The 18,689-nt window shown below is 42.0% G+C and overlaps 1 protein-coding gene across 4 annotated transcripts in view; it reads right to left on the bottom strand.

Annotated features, from left to right (window-relative positions):
* The window catches only part of PIWIL2 (piwi like RNA-mediated gene silencing 2), a 78,250-nt gene that overhangs the window by 32,340 nt on the left and 27,221 nt on the right, over positions 1 to 18,689 (bottom strand). For all 4 annotated transcript variants that reach the window (XM_032288470.1, XM_032288472.1, XM_032288473.1 and 1 more), the window contains 7 exons: positions 17,891 to 18,031; positions 14,134 to 14,247; positions 12,910 to 13,098; positions 10,208 to 10,309; positions 9,362 to 9,478; positions 8,174 to 8,262; positions 6,568 to 6,673 (listed from right to left, as the gene is read on the bottom strand). In XM_032288470.1, the coding sequence (XP_032144361.1) occupies positions 6,568 to 6,673; positions 8,174 to 8,262; positions 9,362 to 9,478; positions 10,208 to 10,309; positions 12,910 to 13,098; positions 14,134 to 14,247; positions 17,891 to 18,031 (858 nt within the window). The remainder of the gene's footprint in view (positions 1 to 6,567; positions 6,674 to 8,173; positions 8,263 to 9,361; positions 9,479 to 10,207; positions 10,310 to 12,909; positions 13,099 to 14,133; positions 14,248 to 17,890; positions 18,032 to 18,689) is intronic.

Genomic DNA, 18,689 nt, shown 5'->3' with positions numbered 1-18,689 from the left:
AATGGTTTGGTGAAACTGAAAACCTCTACATTGCTGGTAGGAATATAAAATGATGATTGACCACTGTGCAAAACAGCTTGGTGGTTCCTCTAGAAGTTAAACACAGAACTACCACATGACCCAGCAATTGCACTCCTAGGTATTTATCCAAAAAGAACTGAAAATGGGAACTTAAACAGATACTTGTTCAGGAATGTTTATAGTAGCATTATTCACAATAGTAAAAATGTGGGAATAGCCCAAATGTTTATCAATAGGTGAACAGATAAATTGTGGAATAAATACAATAGAATATTATACAGACATGAAAAGGGAAAAAGTGTTAATATATGCTACAGTATAGATGAACCTTGAAAACATGCTCAGTGAAGTAAGCTAAACACAAAAGATCACACATTTTTAAATTACAATATAGGTAAAATAGGCAAATCAATAGAGACAGAAAGCAAATCAGATGTTATCAGAAATTAGAAAAAGGTGTGAATAAGGAATGATTATTTAATGGGCATGGGGTGTTTTCATCGGGTGATGAAAATGTTTTTAAACTACAACTACAGATCTTCTTACCTCAGCCCCCCAAGTACCTGGGACTACAGGCATGCACCACCATGCCCAGCTGATTTTTCTATTTTTTTGTAGAGATGGGGGTTTCACCATGTTGCCCAGGCTGGTCTCAAACTCCTGGGCTCAAGCAATCCACCTGCCTCGGGCTCCCAGAGTGCTTGGATTATAGGCATGAGCCACTGCAGCTCACCTATTTCACCTCAATTTTTTTTTTTAAAGCAAGCAAGCAGGACATGTTGATGTCCAATAGTAAAACCTTCCAGGATGGGAAGGCGAGTGAAACCTTGGGAGCGGATACCCTAGCATGCTTGCTTGATGTGGTCCATCTGGCTCCATGAAATGAATAGACTCTGGAGAGCTGCAGCAGTGCACAGATAGGCTGAATCTATTTCACATGTTCCTCTTGAACCCTGTGAAGCACCCTCAACAAGAACTGTTCTGTCTGTGAACAAGATAGTGCAGATGGCTATGGGGCAGATTCACCAGCAGGAAGGCTCTGCACTTGGCTGGCAAGTTGGACTTCCTCTGGTAGTCCCAGGAAGCTATGACAGTGCCTGACATGAGCAGACACTTACTACAGACTGGGTTTTGCATACTTGCTGGTAGATGCAAATGCCCAAAATACTATGAAAGGACTAAAACAAGGTTGGACGCAGTGACTCACACCTGTAATCCCAGCACTTTGGGAGGTGTGCAGATCACTTGAGGCAGTGAGTGGAGATCACGTCACTGCACTCCAGCCTGGGCAACAGAATGAGACTCTGTCTCAAAAAAAAAAGTACTAAATCAAAAGATAATGAATCAATTTGGACCATGGAGTCACATTTCTTCAAACCAAAGAACATACTTTCACCCTCACAGTAATGATTTGGTAGAGAATTAGAATGGTCGATTGAAACATCTGTTGTCCAAAGTGGAAGAAAGAAAAACCCGAAGGGCAGGCTTACACACTTTCATGAGTATATGCTCACACTCAACAGGGCCAGGGCCTAGGAAATGTCACCACTAGATAGATTCTCCCATTTTTCTGTCAATTCAAGGGAACGGAAGAGGAGTGGGCAGGATGCTGGTGTGACTTTATAATTCTTCCCTGGGGGCAGGATGTGGTACAACTATACTTTTTTCTTTCTTCCCCACATAACCTCAACAGTCTTTTTTTCCTACCTGATATGGTACTCCAGGGACCAGGGCTACACTGCAGTTGCCAGAAGCTGTGATGATCTCTGTATTAGTCAGCTAGGGCTGCCACAGAAACAAGCCATCTTGCCAGGCAGGGTGACTCATGCCTGTAATCCCAGCACTTTGGGAGGCCGAGGCAGGCGGATCACCTGAGGTCAGGAGTTCAAGACCAGCCTGACCAACATGGAGAAACCCCATCTCTACTAAAAATACAAAATTAGCCAGGCGTGGTGGCAGGTGCCTGTAATCCCAGCTACTCAGGAGGCTGAGGCAGGAGAACTGCTTGAACCTGCGAAGCGGAGGTTGCAGTGAGCTGAGATCATGCCATTGTACTCCAGCCTGGGCAACAAGAGCAAAACTCCATCTCAAAGCAAAACAAAACAAACAAAAAAAGGAAACAAGCTGGCTAAAGCTATAGAAACTTATTGTCTCATGCTTCTGGAGGCTAGATGTTCAAAACCAAGGTGTTTACAGTCCTTTTGAGGGCTGTAAGGAAAAGAATCTGTTCATGTCTCTCTCCTAGCTTCTGGGAGTCTCGGGTGTTTCTTGGGTTACAGATGTACAGATGGTGTTCTTGTGTCTTCAGATTATCTTCCCTCTATGTATGTCTGTCTCTGTGTCCAAATTTCTTCTCTTCATAAAAACATAGTCATATTGTAGCAGGACCCATTCTAACGACCTCATTTTAATTTAATCATATGCGAAGACTTTATTTTCAAATAAGGTTACATTCACAGGTACTGGGGATTAGGACTTCATCTTCTTGGGAACACAATTAAACCCATAACAAGCTCTAAGCAAGAAACTAACTACACTTTTAAACCTTCATGTTAGAGTGCCTAATGGCCTGATGGGGATGGATTGTACCTTCATTCTATCTGGCAAAACTGGAGCTCACAGGGAATGCGGCTATATAGGCTAGTAGTAGAGAAAGCCCACTAGTTCTGTACCTGTGTAACACTCCCCTATATGAATGAGAGGGGACTGAGTGGGAGACCTTTGCTAGGCTAGTATTGCTGCCAGCAGTCTAGATCAGCACAGTGGCCAAACTTAATGTCCCTTCCAAAAGTGGATAGATAGGGATATAAATGTAAAGAAGGATGAATGACATTTGAGGATTAGGGGAAAGAACAAATGATTATGAAGTGAGCAAAATCCAATATTCCCCCTTTTTTTTGTTTGTTTCCCAGACTAGAGTACAGTGGTGCGATATCGTACTACAACCTCCACCTCCTGGGTTCAAGTGATTCTCCTGCCTCAGCCTCCTGAGTAGCTGGAATTACAGGTGCCTGCCACCTGCCCAGCTAATTTTTGTATTTTTAGTAGAGATGGGGTTTCACCATATTGGTCAGGCTGGTCTCCTGCTCCTTACCTCAAGCCATCTACCCACCTCAGCCTCCCAAAGTGCTGGGATTACAGGCGTGAGCCACTGAGCCCAGCCCAAACTCCAATATTCTATTGGTGCCTTGGGAGAGGCTTAGAGCAAATTGTGATACCGTCTGTTAGCTCAACTAAACAGGACACCTAAAGGGGTAAAGCCATGTTGCTGAGAAAACTCCTGCTTTTGAAACCTGACAATGTTGAATGGAAGCCTGCAAACCTAAGTGGCACATATCTGGGAGACACTTTAGTCATGTAGTATAATGATAAGCTGGACTAATGATTTATGACTGAGTAGGACTCTAGTAACATGACAGTATCTTTTGGCTCTTACATTTTAGGTTATATATACTATCATACTGTGAGATGAAATAACACTAATATTGTTGGGAAATTTCAACTAACTCATTGTAAACAAGTCTTATGATGATGCTGATATTGATAATCAATTTTATTGGGAAATTGGTTAAAGACACTCCTGGATGTAATACCAATAAAAAAATGACTGGCCTGGGGAAGGTGTCTGACTCTGGAGATATTAGAGTAATCACAACCTGGGATGCTTCTAAGAAAACAGTATTTGGCCAGGCACAGTGGCTAATATCTGTAATCCCAGCACTTTGGGAGGCCAAGGCTGGCAGATGACTTAAGGTCAGGAGTTCGAGACAAGAATGGCCAACACGGTGAAACCTTTTCTCTACTAAAAATACAACACTGAGCTGGGTGTGGTGGTGTGTTCCTGTATAGGACAGGACAGGACAGGAAAGGGTATTCAGCTGAACACAGGTGTTCACACCTGTAATCCCAGCACTCTGGGAGGCCGAGGTGGGCAGATGGCTTGAGGCCAGGAATTGGACATTAGCCTGAGTTTGAGACCAGCCTGAGCAACATGGCAATACTCTGTCTCTACAAAAAATATAAAAATTAGCTGGGTGTGGCGGTATGCGCCTGCAGTCCCAGCTACTTGGGAGGCTAAGGTGGGAGGATCCCTCAAGCCCAGGAGGTTGAGTCTGCAGTGACCCAAGACTGTGACTCTGCACTCCAGCCTAGGCAACAGAGCGACCCTGTCTCAAAAAAAGGGGGGTGTATTCATCAAGGAAAACCCTGGTTACAGAAAAAGGAGAAGAGAAAAACAAACTATTCAAGGAAAAGGATAAGAATATTTAGAAACATCTTATTATTGAACGTAAGTCCAGAGGACAAGTGAGAGATTTAGAATGAAGAAAATGGGCTTTGGACTAGCAAGCCCTGATGCAAAATAGGGCTGAAAACGTATAAGAAGGCAACTATTTGGAAGTGTTGGAACTTCCAGTGGTTACTGTCATTCCTAGGGGAAGATTAATAAAACTGGAGAGTCCAGAGGTAGTCAGAATCTTAGAACCCAAAAGCAAATTTGTTGGGGCTACAGAGGAGTCAGGATAAGCTCTGAGAGAGCCATGATCAAAATATCTATTTTATTGTATTTGTTTTAGAGGCAGGTTCTGTCAACTGGGCTGGCATGACCATAGCTCACTGGAGCACTGAACTCCTGGGCTTCAGGGATCCTTCCACTTCAGCCTCCAAACCTGACTTTTTTCAATTTTTTGTAGGTTTAAATACAAAGATTCCTCCCACTACGTGCAGAACTGGGGGAATGGCAAAAGCTGGCATAGGACTAAGCCGATAATGAGGACCTGAATCAAATGAAACCTTCAGCCAGGCACAGTGGCTCATGCCTGTAATCCCAGTGCTTTGGGAGGCTGAGGTGGGAGGACCACTTGAGCCCAGGAGTTCAAGACCAGCCTGGGCAAAATAGCAAGACGTCCTTTCTACTAAAAATTTTTAACAATTAGCCAGGCATGGTGGCGCATACCTGCAGCCCCTGCTACTCTGGAGGGTGAGGCAGAGCAAGACCCTGTCTCAAAAAAAATAGAAAGAACCCTTTTGATTCAGAGAACATTTATATTTGGATGAGCCAGTTTTACTCTAGATTTAACATAAACAGATTCCTGACTGTGAATATCAAACTTGCTTATTTCATTCCATTAAGCTTCAGGGTAATTTGTCGCACAGCCATCCATAACCAGTGTTCAAGTAATTTACAACCCAGTGAGATGGATAAATAAGGATACAAATAACAAATATAAGGCAGGATGTGATATTACTGAACAGATTATCAACCAAGGGCCTTGGGAGAGGAACATAAAGAATTCCAGCTTAGGGATGGAGCAGTGAGGGAAGAATGGGAAAGGCTTCATACCTAGGTCTTAGAAGACAGATCAAACTTTTAAGGAAAACAATTACAACAACAACAGAAAGGAAAGACTGGTTGAACTTCATAACTCAGTAGTCTAACATATGGCCCTTGCTGGAGATAGGCTTTAAAACACACACACACACACACACACACACACACACACACACACACACCCACCCTCTAATAACTGAACAGTATTAAACTGTTTGCAGGACACTGTAGAAAACATTATTCTATACAGAGATAAGGCGGAGCCCTACAGACTGACTTCAATCATAAAAAATTATTAAATTTCTTGCTGTTTAACCTCTATGCAAAGGTTAGGGTCTAACCCTGACCTTAAGACATGAAAGGCACTTATCAGTGCTTCCTTTGATGTACTGGCCAAGGCAGAAATCAGTACCTTGCTTGCTCACTGTTCCAGCCCCAGTATCAGCTTAATTACAGCAATCCTCCACAGTTAGCATTCTTTAGAGTTCGAGGGGTGATTTATAAGGAGGCATTTGTCTTGAACCAAAATGAAAAGAGCCAGCACCTAGTAAGTCATAAAAAGCTGAGTACACTCATAAGCTGCTTTAATTGCTGAAATTTACCCCCGACTTCCCTGATAAGGACATGAAGATTATGTCTAGAGGCATCAGGCTGACAACCTGGGAAATAATTATTACTTACTAAACCAAATGAAAGCATTTAGCTCCTTAGCTCTTCGAGCCGATCTGTACAAGCAGAAGCCTGAAAGGAGGAGCTCTGAGTTGTTTGCTCAGCAGCAGCTGCTTAGGAGACTCACCTTTGATTTGAGATCCCTCTCCCACATCAGACTTCCTGTTCAACTGTTCACATAGATAGCCCTCAAAAACTCAGAAACTTGGCTGGACACAGTGGCTCACGCCTGTAATCCCAACACTTTGGGAGGCCCAGGCAGGTAGCTCACATGAAGTTAGGAGTTCGAAACCAGCCTGGCCAACATGGCGAAACCCCGTCTGTACTAAAAATACAGATATTAGCTGGGCATGCTGGCGTGTGCCTTTAATCCCGGGTAGCTGGGAGGCTGAGGCAGGAGAATCACTTGAACCCGGGAGGCAGAAGTTGCAGTGAGCTAAGATCACGTCACTACACTCCAGCCTAGGCGACAAGAGCAAGACTCCGTCTCAAAAACAAAACACGAAAAACAAAAAACCCAGAAACTTGAGAATTTCTGTTCTCCTCACCTCATAAAACTTTTTTAAGGAGCCCACGAGGCACAGCTTCAGGCTGTCCACAATCTCCTGATGCGGCATCTGGAACACCACCCGGGAGTACCATTTTGTGAGGGTGCTAGTGTCAGGTGAGTAGAGAGACAGAGAGGAAGATGAACAAATGCTCGAAGAAGATGGCCTATGGCTTGTGTCAGTAACACAGGTTTCTCTATGAATCAATCCAACAACTACCAGGAAATGCATTTCTGTTATATGTAAGAACAAGTAGTGATGTGGGGAAAAGATATATTTAAGCCATATGCAGAACATAAAAATGTGTAATTGTGGATATTTGCTACAAAACTGCTCTAATAGAAAAAAGTTAACAACTTAGATATCCACCAAGAGAGGATTAGTTAAATAATGACACACAGAATAAATTCTGTGTACCAGTTGAGTTGGTTGAGATTTATTTGTAATCATACGGGAAAATGTACAGTTTAAGTACATATTAAGCTGAGGAATAGTATGCCTAGCAATATCTCATTTGTGTGAATATAGATGTGTGTGTATATATCAGAGATATATATCACATGTATGTGTTAACATATGCATAAAAGAATCTGAAAGTGTATATATATATATATATAAAACCTTAGGCAGTCATTAATATGAATAAAAGCTGGACCATAAGGAATTCTCACTTTTTAAATTTCTGCAGGTATCTGGAATGAGCATGCCTTATTTTTACAATTGGAACAAACAACAAAAAAAAAAAACAACCCTCATTTCTGGGGGAAAAAAGCCAACAACAAAGCAGCACAGCCCCATCCTTGGAGGAGGCTGCACTGTAGCTGGGAAGCACATTCACACTGATGCCAAGTTTGTTTGCATAGCCAGGTGTGGTGGCTCATGCCTGTAATCTCAGCACTTTGAGAGACTGAGGCAGGTGGATCACTTGAGCCCAGGAGTTTGAGACCAGCCTGGGCAATATGGTGAAACTCTGAAACTACAAAAAATACAAAAATTAGCTGGGTATGGTGGTGCATGCCTATGGTCTCAGCTACTTGGGAGGCTGAGGTGGGAGGATCACTAAAACCGGGGAGATTGAAGATGCAGTGAGCTGTGATCACATCACTGCACTCCAGCCTGCGTGACAGAGTAAAACCAGTCTCAAAACTAAAAAAGCTGCATAAACAAATTTCACGGCTGGGCACAGTGGCTCATGCCTGTAATCCCAGCACTTTGGGAGGCTGAGGTGGGTGGATCACCTGAGGTCAGGAGTTCAAGACCAGCCTGGCCAACATGATTAAACCCTGTCTCTACTAAAAATATAAAAATTAGCCAGGCATGGTGGTGCACACCTGTAATCCCAGCTACTCAGGAGGCTGAGACAGCAGAATCACTTGAACCCAGAGGGCTGAGGCTGCAGTGAGCTGAGATGGCACCACTGCACTAAAGCCTGAGTGACAGAGGGAGATTCCATTTCAAAAAGAAAAATATTTCACAAGAAGATAGAGGAAGGAGTTTAGAAATCTTTATACTATAATACATCATGTTAAAAAAAAATTGCTAGGTTTATAAAATTAGGACCCAAAATGAAGTAATCAAACAAGATGGCACTGTGAGCAGTACTTACAGATTGATGCTTGCCACGAAGCCAACCACGGAACGCATGCCTCTGCTGGGGTCATGGTAAACATCCATCCCGATCACCATTAACTGTTTCTAGGTTAGAAAACAAAAACAAAAACCAAACCCCAGACCCAAGCAATGTACCACTCCATTTATAACTACTGTCTGAATTCCAAAGCAACCTCCCCTTAATGTGTATATATGAAAGTAAGTTCTGGGAAAGAAAAAGAAAGACAACAGTCACACTAACATTTTTTAAACACAATAAACACAGAGATCTAGACCAGGGATCAGCAATGGACTAAAGGGTAAGTATCTTAGGTTTTGTGAGCCTTATAGTTTCTATAGGAACCAAAAGTTGAGACCCAAATCTGAAAATCTACGCAACCTAAAACCTTTTGAGCACCAACGTGATACTCAACGAGTTTCAGATTTTGGAGTGTTTCAGGCTGCAGATTTTTCTTTTTCTTTTTTTTTTTTAAACAGAATCTCACTCTTGTTGCCAGGCTGGAGTCAATGGCATGATCTCAGCTCACCATCTGCCTCCCAGGTTAAAGCAATTCTCCTGCCTCAGCCTCCTGAGAAGCTGGGATTACAGGCGTGTGCAACCATTCCGGCTAATTTTGTATTTTTAGTAGAAACAGGGTATTGTCATGTTGGTCTGGTTGGTCTTGAACTCCTGACCTCAGGTAATCTGCCTGCCTTGGTCTCCCAAAGTGCTGTGATTACAGGCGTGAGCTACTGCACCTGGCCCAGAGTGCAGGTTTTTGAATGTGGGATGCAAGCAAATGTCCCCAAGCTCTCAAAAATCTAAAATCCAAAATGTTTCTGGTCCCAGCCATTTTAGAAAAAGCATGCTTGACATTTATTCAGTTCTATCTGCTTAACACAAAAGCAGTCACGGACAGTATGAAAAGAGTATGGCTGTATTTCAGTGAAATTTTATGTAAGACACTGAAAATTAACTGCACATAATTTTCATGTGTCATAGAATAATCATCTTAATTTTTTTTTGCCATTTAAAAACAAAAAATATTCTTAGCTAATGGGCTGAAGAGATAGCGAGCCATTTAGACTACTGACTAAGTGTTGTGAAGAGGAAGCATAACGAATGAGGAAAAACAGGAAAACAGCTTGGAGGATTCTCTGGAGAGACAAACTGAACAAAGTCATAAATTTCAGCATCACTCACCAGAGGAATATCCACTCCCCAGAGCTCACCACCCAATTTACAGTTAATCTGAAGTAAAATTTTCTGGGCCACACTCCGAAGCCTAGTGGGCTGACCAATGGTTCGAACATTGATAATCTATAATAAAAAAACAAAAGGTGTGGGGAGAAGCAGGACACTATCAATCTTTCAGAAAATCTGAACTCTAATTTAGTAAACACTACATTTGTTTAAGAAACTCAAGTTAGCAGATAACATATTTTGCATTAAGAGTTCTAATTCTAGGGTTTCTAGGCACGCATGCACATGGGCAAAATATGACACACACACACACACACACACACACACACACACACACACACTCTCTCTCTCTCTCTCTCTCTCTCTCTCTCTCTCTCTCTCTCTCTCCGCCCCTGTCCTCTAGGCATGCATGCACAAGCACAAAATACCCCACTCCCACTCCCCCTCCCCACACCACAAACCCAAAACAAAATAGAACCAACAAATGAAAACCTTCAAAAGGATCTCATGCAGAGTGGAATGCTTTTTTAATTCCCACAAGAAAAACAGCTTTCTTCTTTCAGAATGAAGCCTTAACTTACTCTCAGAACTTAGTCATATGAAACCACTGGTGACTCAACCTCGGAACAAGTGAAATTCTTCATTCAGAAGCACGAAGGCAGCTTAAGAAGAGCAATGTGCTCTTTTCCAGGTTGCTCTAATCAGGAGAACCTTTCACCAGAAGGCTCTGCACATACTGGCTTCTAACAACAACTTTAGTCTTAGTGAACACACATCTCTCTCTTTTCCAAGACTCAAGGGAGGCGAGAGGTGCCATTTGTGCCTCCTGCCCCAACACGCACTCACCTGGGAGGGCACTGGAGACTGCACACAGCACAGCTTCTTGATGGCCCCATAGAGATCATCACGTGTGCCCATGATGATGCAAACAACCATCTGTATCTTCCCCTTGAGGAGATAAAGTATATACAAGTCAGGCTTTGGAACTCTCTACGGATTTTTACTAGACACTAGTTGGCAGTATTCTGAGCATGCAAAGCCAAAGCCACAGGAACTTTAAGGAAGACAGGGAACTGAAATAAAGAGGGTGGACATTCCAACCAGAACAAGGTCCTTGGAGCTGAATTAGCAGTTCTTTGGCTCAGGGCTGTTCTGTATAGATACGTAATACATTACTATTAATTACCCATTGCTGTCCCTGATTACCAAAAGATTTATCTATTAGGAGACTCAGATGCCTGGAAAAGGAACAGGTTTGAATGCATGCAAGGTTAACATTACTTGCTGCTTCCAATTCCGTATAATTTTTTTTACTATCTCTTTAATTTACTAAGCAACTTATCGTACTCATACCACAGAACTTTAACCAAGGAAGCAGGAATGCAATACTACAAGAAAGCATTCAGAGCTAAATGGAAACTGGAATGAAGCTATTGCCAAATCCATAAGCAGCCACTCCTAAGTCTCTGGTGAAGAGACAGAATGAGGTTGCCAGCAGCCCAGCACATGCCAGTATCATCTTTCCCTCACTGCTTAAAGGATCCAATATTGAAAAAAGTGGACCTTTCCAAGTCTGAATAAAGAAAAGCAGCACTCAAGTGAAAGAAGGTTGCCAACGCTTTATGCCAGAAACTGCTACAAATGGTAAATTAGTGGTACCCTGCTCCAGATCAAATTGGTGTGATGTTAAGACTGTTCAGAGGAGACATTCAGCAATGACACCAAAGCATTTCCAAAGATATGAGAACAGAGCTGTGCACTGGGAGTCAATGGACTGAACACAGCAAACAGGTGCATTTCTTCAGGCCCTACAATGACTTACAAGTGTTTGTTTGTTTAAATTAACATTTAAACATAGGAAGATATATACATATGCAATCCCAGGTTTCTGGCTTCTATCAACAAACAAGCACATTAAGAATCATTTTGGCAATCCTGAGTTCACACCTCCAGTAACAGGGGCTACCCTCTTTAGTTCATTACGGTCCCCTCCCAGCCCACTTCACTCATTTATACTCCTTATCGGGCCTCTGGAGACGTATGAGTTTGTGATCCCTCATACAGATTATAATAGAATGCCTTAAAGATGAAGAGACAGAGAGCAAGGCCACTATGAGATAAGTTGGTAAATTTTATGAATGAAATTCACATCTATGCCACATGAAAACTATTGGTTGTACCCTCTCAAAAAGGGAACACAAAAAATTGTGAAATGAGGGAGCTGATGTACTGGGCTCAGTTATTCTTTTGAAAGCAGAGCAGAACTTATCTACCATCAGGTCTGAGGGAGGCCATAGTTGAGTATGACAGGCATGGGAGATCACTACTGGGCATGGTGGCTCACACCTATAATCTCACTGCTTTGGGAGGTTGAGGTAGCAGGATCACTTGAGGCCAGAAGTTTGAGACCAGCCTGAGCAACTATAGTGAAACCCTGTCTCTATAAAAAAGTTTTTTTGTGAATTAGCCAGGTGTAATGGCCCATGCCTGTAGTTCCAGCTACTTGGGAAGGTGAAGTAGGAAGATTGCTTGAGCCCAGGAGTTTGAGGCAACAGTGAGTTAAGATCGTACAAGTGCACTCCAGCATGGGTGACCGAGTGAAATCTTATCTCTCTCTTTTTTTTTTTTTTCAGAAAAGGTCTCTTACTTTGTTGCCCAGGCTGAGCAAAGTGGCATGATCCTAGCTCACTGCAGCCTCAACCTCCCCAGGCTCAGGTGATTCTCCCATCTTCGCCTCCTGAGTAGCTGGTACTACAGGTGCATGCCACCACACCCAGCTAATTTTTGGATTTTCTGTAGAGACAGGGTTTCGCCATGTTGCCCAGGCTGGTCTCAAACTCCTGGGCTCAAGCAACCTGCCTGCCTCAGCATTCTCAAATGCTGGAATTATAGGAGTGAGCCACTGTGTTCCCAGCTGACTCTCTCTCTTAAAAATAAAAATAAAGAACTCTGTGATGCCAAGATGATTGAATTCTGGGATTGATCTCACCAGAACAATTTACCAGAATCTTCAATTCAAGTGCTAATTACTTCCAAAAGTCTTCCCCTTGCTTTTTTCTCTCCCTAATCTTCTTGCTCTATTTTATTTAGAAACAGGTAAGAACTAAAAGGCCTGAATAACTAAGTTGTGAGTGCTAAGACCTGGCCAGCTCTAGCGTTCCTAATCAGTCATCAGGACCCTATCAGTGGGCCATCTGCCAAGTTGATCACCAGAGTAATTTCAATCTTGAACTCAGGCTGGTCTGAGGCAGCTCCGTAGTGAATCGTGCAAGACGGCACCTGACTTTCTGAGCACAACATGTTCTAGAGATAATGAACATAAGTGAAGTCAGCTATTCTCTCAGCCAGCTACGTGAGAGCAGGAAGACTAGAGTAAGTGAGGGTGCCAACACAGAGGGAAGCAAAATTAACCAAAGGGCATAAAGTCAGTATTTCATGTGCATATGGGTAAATCATCAACAGCAGACAATAACCATGATAAGTTAAAATTCAGTATTTAAGTATTTTTAAATGGACCTCCTATAAATTTATTAGAATTACATTTTTACCTCAGCTCCTAACATGGATTGAATGGTTCTGACATAGGTCTCTATTCGGTCGTCCTTTAGTTCAACCCAGGCCGGTGGGCTCATCCGCATGCCAATGGGGCCAGCAATCTTCTCCAACATGTTGACCAGTTCTCGGGCCTGATCCATTGCTCTCTTTGGGTAAAAAAGTGCCCAGAAATGCATGGGGATCTAGGAAAAACCACAAGCTACTTTTAGTATTTCTCACAATTTAAACACCCCAAACTCACACTTAGAAGATTTCATTCTAGAGAATCAATTACTTTTCACTCCCATTGCTTGAATCCAGTCTTACCTAACTCCTAGCATTAACACGAACATACATGATAAGGAAACCATGGCGCAGTCTCACAATGAAATGTAATACAGTGATGAGAATGAAAGAGCAGCAACCACACCTAACAACAGGATGAAACTCACCAACACAAAGTTAAGAAAAGAAGCCAGACATAGAAGAATACATAATCTATGAATCCATGCATATATAAAGTACAGAAATTGTTGAAACAAATCTGTGCTGTGAAAAGTCAGGATGGTGGTTATACTGGATGTATGAGGGGTGAAGGTGAGGCAGTAACCAGGAGAATGGAGGGGGCTTCTGGAGGGCTAAGTTCTGCTTCTTAACCCTTGGTGTTGACTATACAGGTCTATTTAATTAAAAAAAACTCATTAAGTTATATATTAATAGGTGTGCTTTTCATTTATATTTCAATAGAACATTTACAAACATGTATTTTATATATCTGTTTATATATATCTGGCCATGAAGTTCACATTGGTTAAAACAGAGAATTAATTATAGACCATTTTATACTTTGATACAAATAGCTAGTGTATTAGTTCCCTAGGTGGGGTACTGTTTTAATCTAATTTAACTTCTTTCATGGATAAAAACGCCCTCTAGATACTCCCAGGAAAAAGAGGGGGAAAGGAGAAAGAAAGAAGAGAGAGTGGGTAACAGGTTGGCACTATGTGAATTACCATAGCAATTTACTTCCTTTTCGTAAGTCTGTGTTCAAGCAAAGGACTTACTTCTAACAACTCATCAACTGCTCTGTCTGAAGGATCCCTGTTTAGTAAGCAATTCAGAATGGGAATTCAATTGGTACTTTCTCTCAAAAAGAGGACTCTAGATCATTCCTGCTTCCTAATTTCCACACTTTGGGGAATACTGGTCCTTTCTCTATCACTTTAAAAATCACTTACAGTCAAGATGGAAGGATCTCTGGTTACTTCCTTAACCCAGTTTAGTTCCTGAGATGTGATAAACGAAGTATTTTTTAAGTTAATTCTTTCCATTGGTAGGAGACGTCCTTCAATCTAAGCAGAAAATAAACCATGAGCCATTTCAAACACTATTTAGAAATACACTGCTACTGCTCTATGAGGCCCGGTCAGCTCCACCACAGGTGCTTGTCCCTGTTAGAACTTTTGAGACTAGCAGAACAATGAAGTTTCTAGCAGTGAAAGTCGTTGTCAATAAAATTCTACAATTGTATAGGTAAAATTCTTATAGGCACTAGTCTTTCATTACTGAAGCTTCCACATGATATTCCAAGAAAGGGATTTGAAAACAATGTCTATTGAGAACCACTGAATGTTTTGTTGTAGGACTGAAGAAAAAAAAGAAAGAAAAGAAAAAAAAAAGAATCACTGAATGAAGAAAAACAATCTTTAGAAAATATTTATTTTGTTGGCCCAGCATGGTGGCTCATGCCTGTAATCCCAGCACTTTGGGAGGCTGAGGCAGGTGGATCACGAGGTCAAGAGTTCGAGACTAGCCTGACCAACATGGTGAAACCACACCTCTACTAAAAATACAAAAATTAGCCAGGTGTGGTAGCACACGCCTGTAATCCCAGTTGTTCGGGAGGCTGAGGAAGGAGAATCCCTTGAACCTGGGAGGCAGAGGTTGCAGTGAGCCAAGATCGAACTGCTGTACTCCAGCAGTGGTTTTTTTTTCCTTACACTCTCAAAAAAAAAAAAAAAAAAAAAAAGAAATGATTTATTATTTTTTTTGAGATGACGTTTCGCTCTTATTGCCCAGGCTAGAGTGCAACGGCAGGATCTTGGCTCACTGCAACCTCTGCCTCCCAGGTTGAAGCATTTCTCCTGCCTCAGTGTCCCAAGTAGCTGTGATTATAGGCGTCTGCCACTACGCCTGGCTAATTTTTGTATTTTTAGTAGAGATGGGGTTTCTCCATGTTGGTCAGGCTGCTCTCGTATTCCCAACCTCAGGAGATCTGCCCGCCTCAGCTTTCCAAAGTGCTGGGATTCCAGGTGTGAGCCACTGCGCCCAGGCTAGAAAATATTTTAAGGGAAAAATTGAAAGGAGAAAATTCAAGGCAAAATTTCTTAATAAGGTTGAACAAAGACTATTATTTTCTATTATTCCAGACAAAAGCTGAAGGAAAAAAGGCATAAATATAATGAAAGAACAAATTAAAAATATCATAAATCAATTAGACCTAAATGTCCAAAAATCGGAAGATAATTAAGCTAATAATACATCTACATCAGTTTGATGGGCTACTTTGTGATCACCGGTCACTTTCTAACTACATAAAATATAATCCTATTTTTGCAAAACTAGTGTGTATACATCATAAAAACTAAGTCCAAAGGTAGTAGTGATTATCTCTGGAAGAGGTATAATTATGTAGGACTTCTACTTTTTATAATTTCTACTGTTTGCTTTAAAAAAAAAACATTTTAGGCCAGGCATGGTGGCTCACGCTTGTAATCCCAGCACTGTGGAAGGCTGAGGTGGGCAGATCACTTGAGGTCAGGAGTTTGAGACCAGCCTGGCCAACACGGGAAAACCCCATCTGTACTAAAAATACAAAAATTAGCCAGGTGTGGTGGCTGCTTGAGAGGCTGAGGCACGGGAATCATTTGAACTTGGGAGGCAAGGATTGCACTGAGCCAAGATCACACCACTGCACTCCAGCCTAGGCAACATAGTGAGACTCTGTCTCAAAAAAAATTTTGTTATCTGTAATAAAAATGTTTTAATGACTTTCCTAATATTATAAAAGTCTATTATAAAGAGTAAGGTACTCATATTAGCAAATGTATAAGAGTCAGACTCATGCTCAAGAAGGCAAAAAAATGTTAAACCTTTCTAGAAGACAACTGGCAATGTAAAACTTAAGTATGGCCGGGCTTGGTGGCTCACACCTGTAATCCCAGCACTTTGGGAAGCCAAGGCAGACGGATCACTTGAGGTCAGAAGTTTGAGACCAGCCTGGCCAACATGGTGAAAACCCATTTCTACTAAAAATACAAAAATTAGCTGGGTATGGTGGCACATGTCTGTAATCCCAGCTACTCAGGAGGCTGAGGCAGGAGAACTCCTTGAACCTGAGAGGAGGAGGTTGCAGTGGGCTGAGATCATGCCATTGTACACCAGCCTGGGTGACAGAGCAAGACTGTCTCAAAAAAATAAATAAATAAAAATAAATAAATAAAATAGAAGTATTAAAAGCATAAATGTCGGCCGGGTGTGGTGGCTCACACCTGTAATCCTAGAACTTTGGGAGGCTGAGGCGGGTGGATAATTGAGGTCAGGAGTTCGAGACCAGCCTGACCAATATGAGAAACCTTGTCTCTACTAAAAATACAAAATTAGTTGGGTGTGGTGGTGCATGCCTGTAATCCCAGCTACTCAGAAGGCTGAGGCTACTTGGGAGGCTGAGGCAGAATTGCCTGAACCAGGGAGGTGGAGGCTGCAGTGAGCTGAGATCTCACCATTGCACTCCAGACTGAGCAACAAGAGCAAAATGCCATCTCAAAATAAATAAATAAATACATGTTCCTAAATTATTTTACTTTCATAAATTGGACTTAATAAACAAGGTCTGGGCATGGTGGCTCATGTCTGTAATACTAACACATTAGAAAGGCAAGGCAGGCAGATCACTTGAGGTCAGGAGTTTGAGACCAGCCATGGCAACATGGTGAAACCCATCTCTACTAAAAATTTAAAAATTAGCCGGGCATGGTGGTGTACACCCGTAATTGGGAGGCTGAGACAGGAGAATCGCTTGGACTCCATCTCAAAAATAAATAAATAACATATACAAAGATTTAGTTACAAGGATGTATACTGCATCATTATTTTTCTTTTTTCTTTAATTAATTTTATTTTTTGAGATTGAGTCTCGCTCTGTCTCCCAGTCTAGAGTGCAGTGGCTCTATCTCGGCTCCCCACAACCTCCACCTCCCGGGTTCAAGCAATTCTCCGACCTCAGCCTCCCGAGTAGCTGGAATTACAGGCATGTGCCACCACATCTGGTTAATTTTTATATTTTTAGTAGAGATGGGGTTTTACCATGTTGGCCAGGCTGTTCTTGAACTTCTGACCTCAGGTGATCCACCTGCCTCAGCTTCCCAAAGTGCTGGGATCACAGGTGTGAGTCACCATGACCGGCCTGCATCATTATTTATAATAGAAAAACACTAAATTCAATTTCAATGTAAAAGGATAGAAAATCGTTAATAAAAAGTATTAGGCAGCCATTACAAATACTTAGAAAAATATGGTCAGGTGCAGTGGCTCACGCCTGTAATTTCAGCACTTTGGGAGGCCGTGGTGGGCAGATTGCTTGAGGTCAGGACTTTGAGACCAACCTGGCCAACATGGTGAAACCCTGACTTTACCAAAAAAATACAAACATTAGCCAGACATGAAAGCAAGCGCCTGTGATCCCTGCTACTCAGGAATCTGACATGGGAGAACCACTTGAATTCAGGAGGCAGAGGTTTCAGTGAGCTGAGATCACGCCATTGCACTCCAGCCTGGGCTACAGAGTGAGGCCCTGCCTCAAAAAAAAAAAAAAAAAAAGTATTAAATGACATGGACAAACATTCAAAATATATTGAGAACAAAAGGAAAGTCACATAAACATTGCACACATGTGTGTCTGTGCGTGTGCATATACCATCATGTTTTCTGGTTTACCTTATGTACATCATTTTGCAGACAGAGCCCCCAACGCATCAGTTCATTGCTGGCTGTTTCATTCTTTGCAATTCTCTGTAGTAAGCATTCCAAAGCACTATGGTGTTGCTTGGGGCTCAGATTGATTTGCTGGGTCAAATCCTAAATAGAATTAAAATGAAAATAACTTATAAAAAGATAAGTTCTCCAATATGAAGTTAAATAAACCCCAACATGTCTAAAATGTTTCTCTTTCCCATTGAAATCAGTAGATATTTTCAAATATCTCCAAGGACTTATTAAATCTATCTCTTAGGAATGTGAATGTGATATAAGGTTAAAAATTGATTGGGAGGATGAGGTGGGAGGATCGCTTGAGCCCAGGCATTCGAGACTAACCTGGGCAACATGGCAAGACTCTGCCTCTATAAAAAACTTTAAAAATTAGCCAGGTACAGTGGTGCATGCCTATACTCCCAGCTACTCAGGAGGCTGAGGTAGGAAGATGACTTGAGCCCAGGAGATTGAGGCTTCAGTGAGCCATGACTGTGCTACTGCACTCCAGCCTGGGCGACAGAGCAAGATGCTATCTCCAAAAAAAAAAAAAAAAAAAAAATTGAATAATAAAAGAATTTTAGCCTGGCGCAGTGGCTCAGGCCTATAATCCCAGCACTTCTTTGGGAGGCCAAGGCGGGTGGATCACGAGGTCAAGAGATCAAGACCATCCTGGTCAACATGGTGAAACCCCGTCTCTACTAAAAATACAAAACATTAGCTGGGATTACAGGCACGCACCACCATGCCCAGCTAATGTTTTGTA

This window comes from Sapajus apella, unplaced genomic scaffold (genome assembly GCF_009761245.1).
Source record: "Sapajus apella isolate SASKATOON/1434 unplaced genomic scaffold, GSC_monkey_1.0 scaffold21, whole genome shotgun sequence".
NCBI lineage: Eukaryota > Metazoa > Chordata > Mammalia > Primates > Cebidae > Sapajus > Sapajus apella.
Note: the sequence above shows the minus strand (reverse complement) of the source record. Positions and strands in the feature narration are given on the sequence as shown.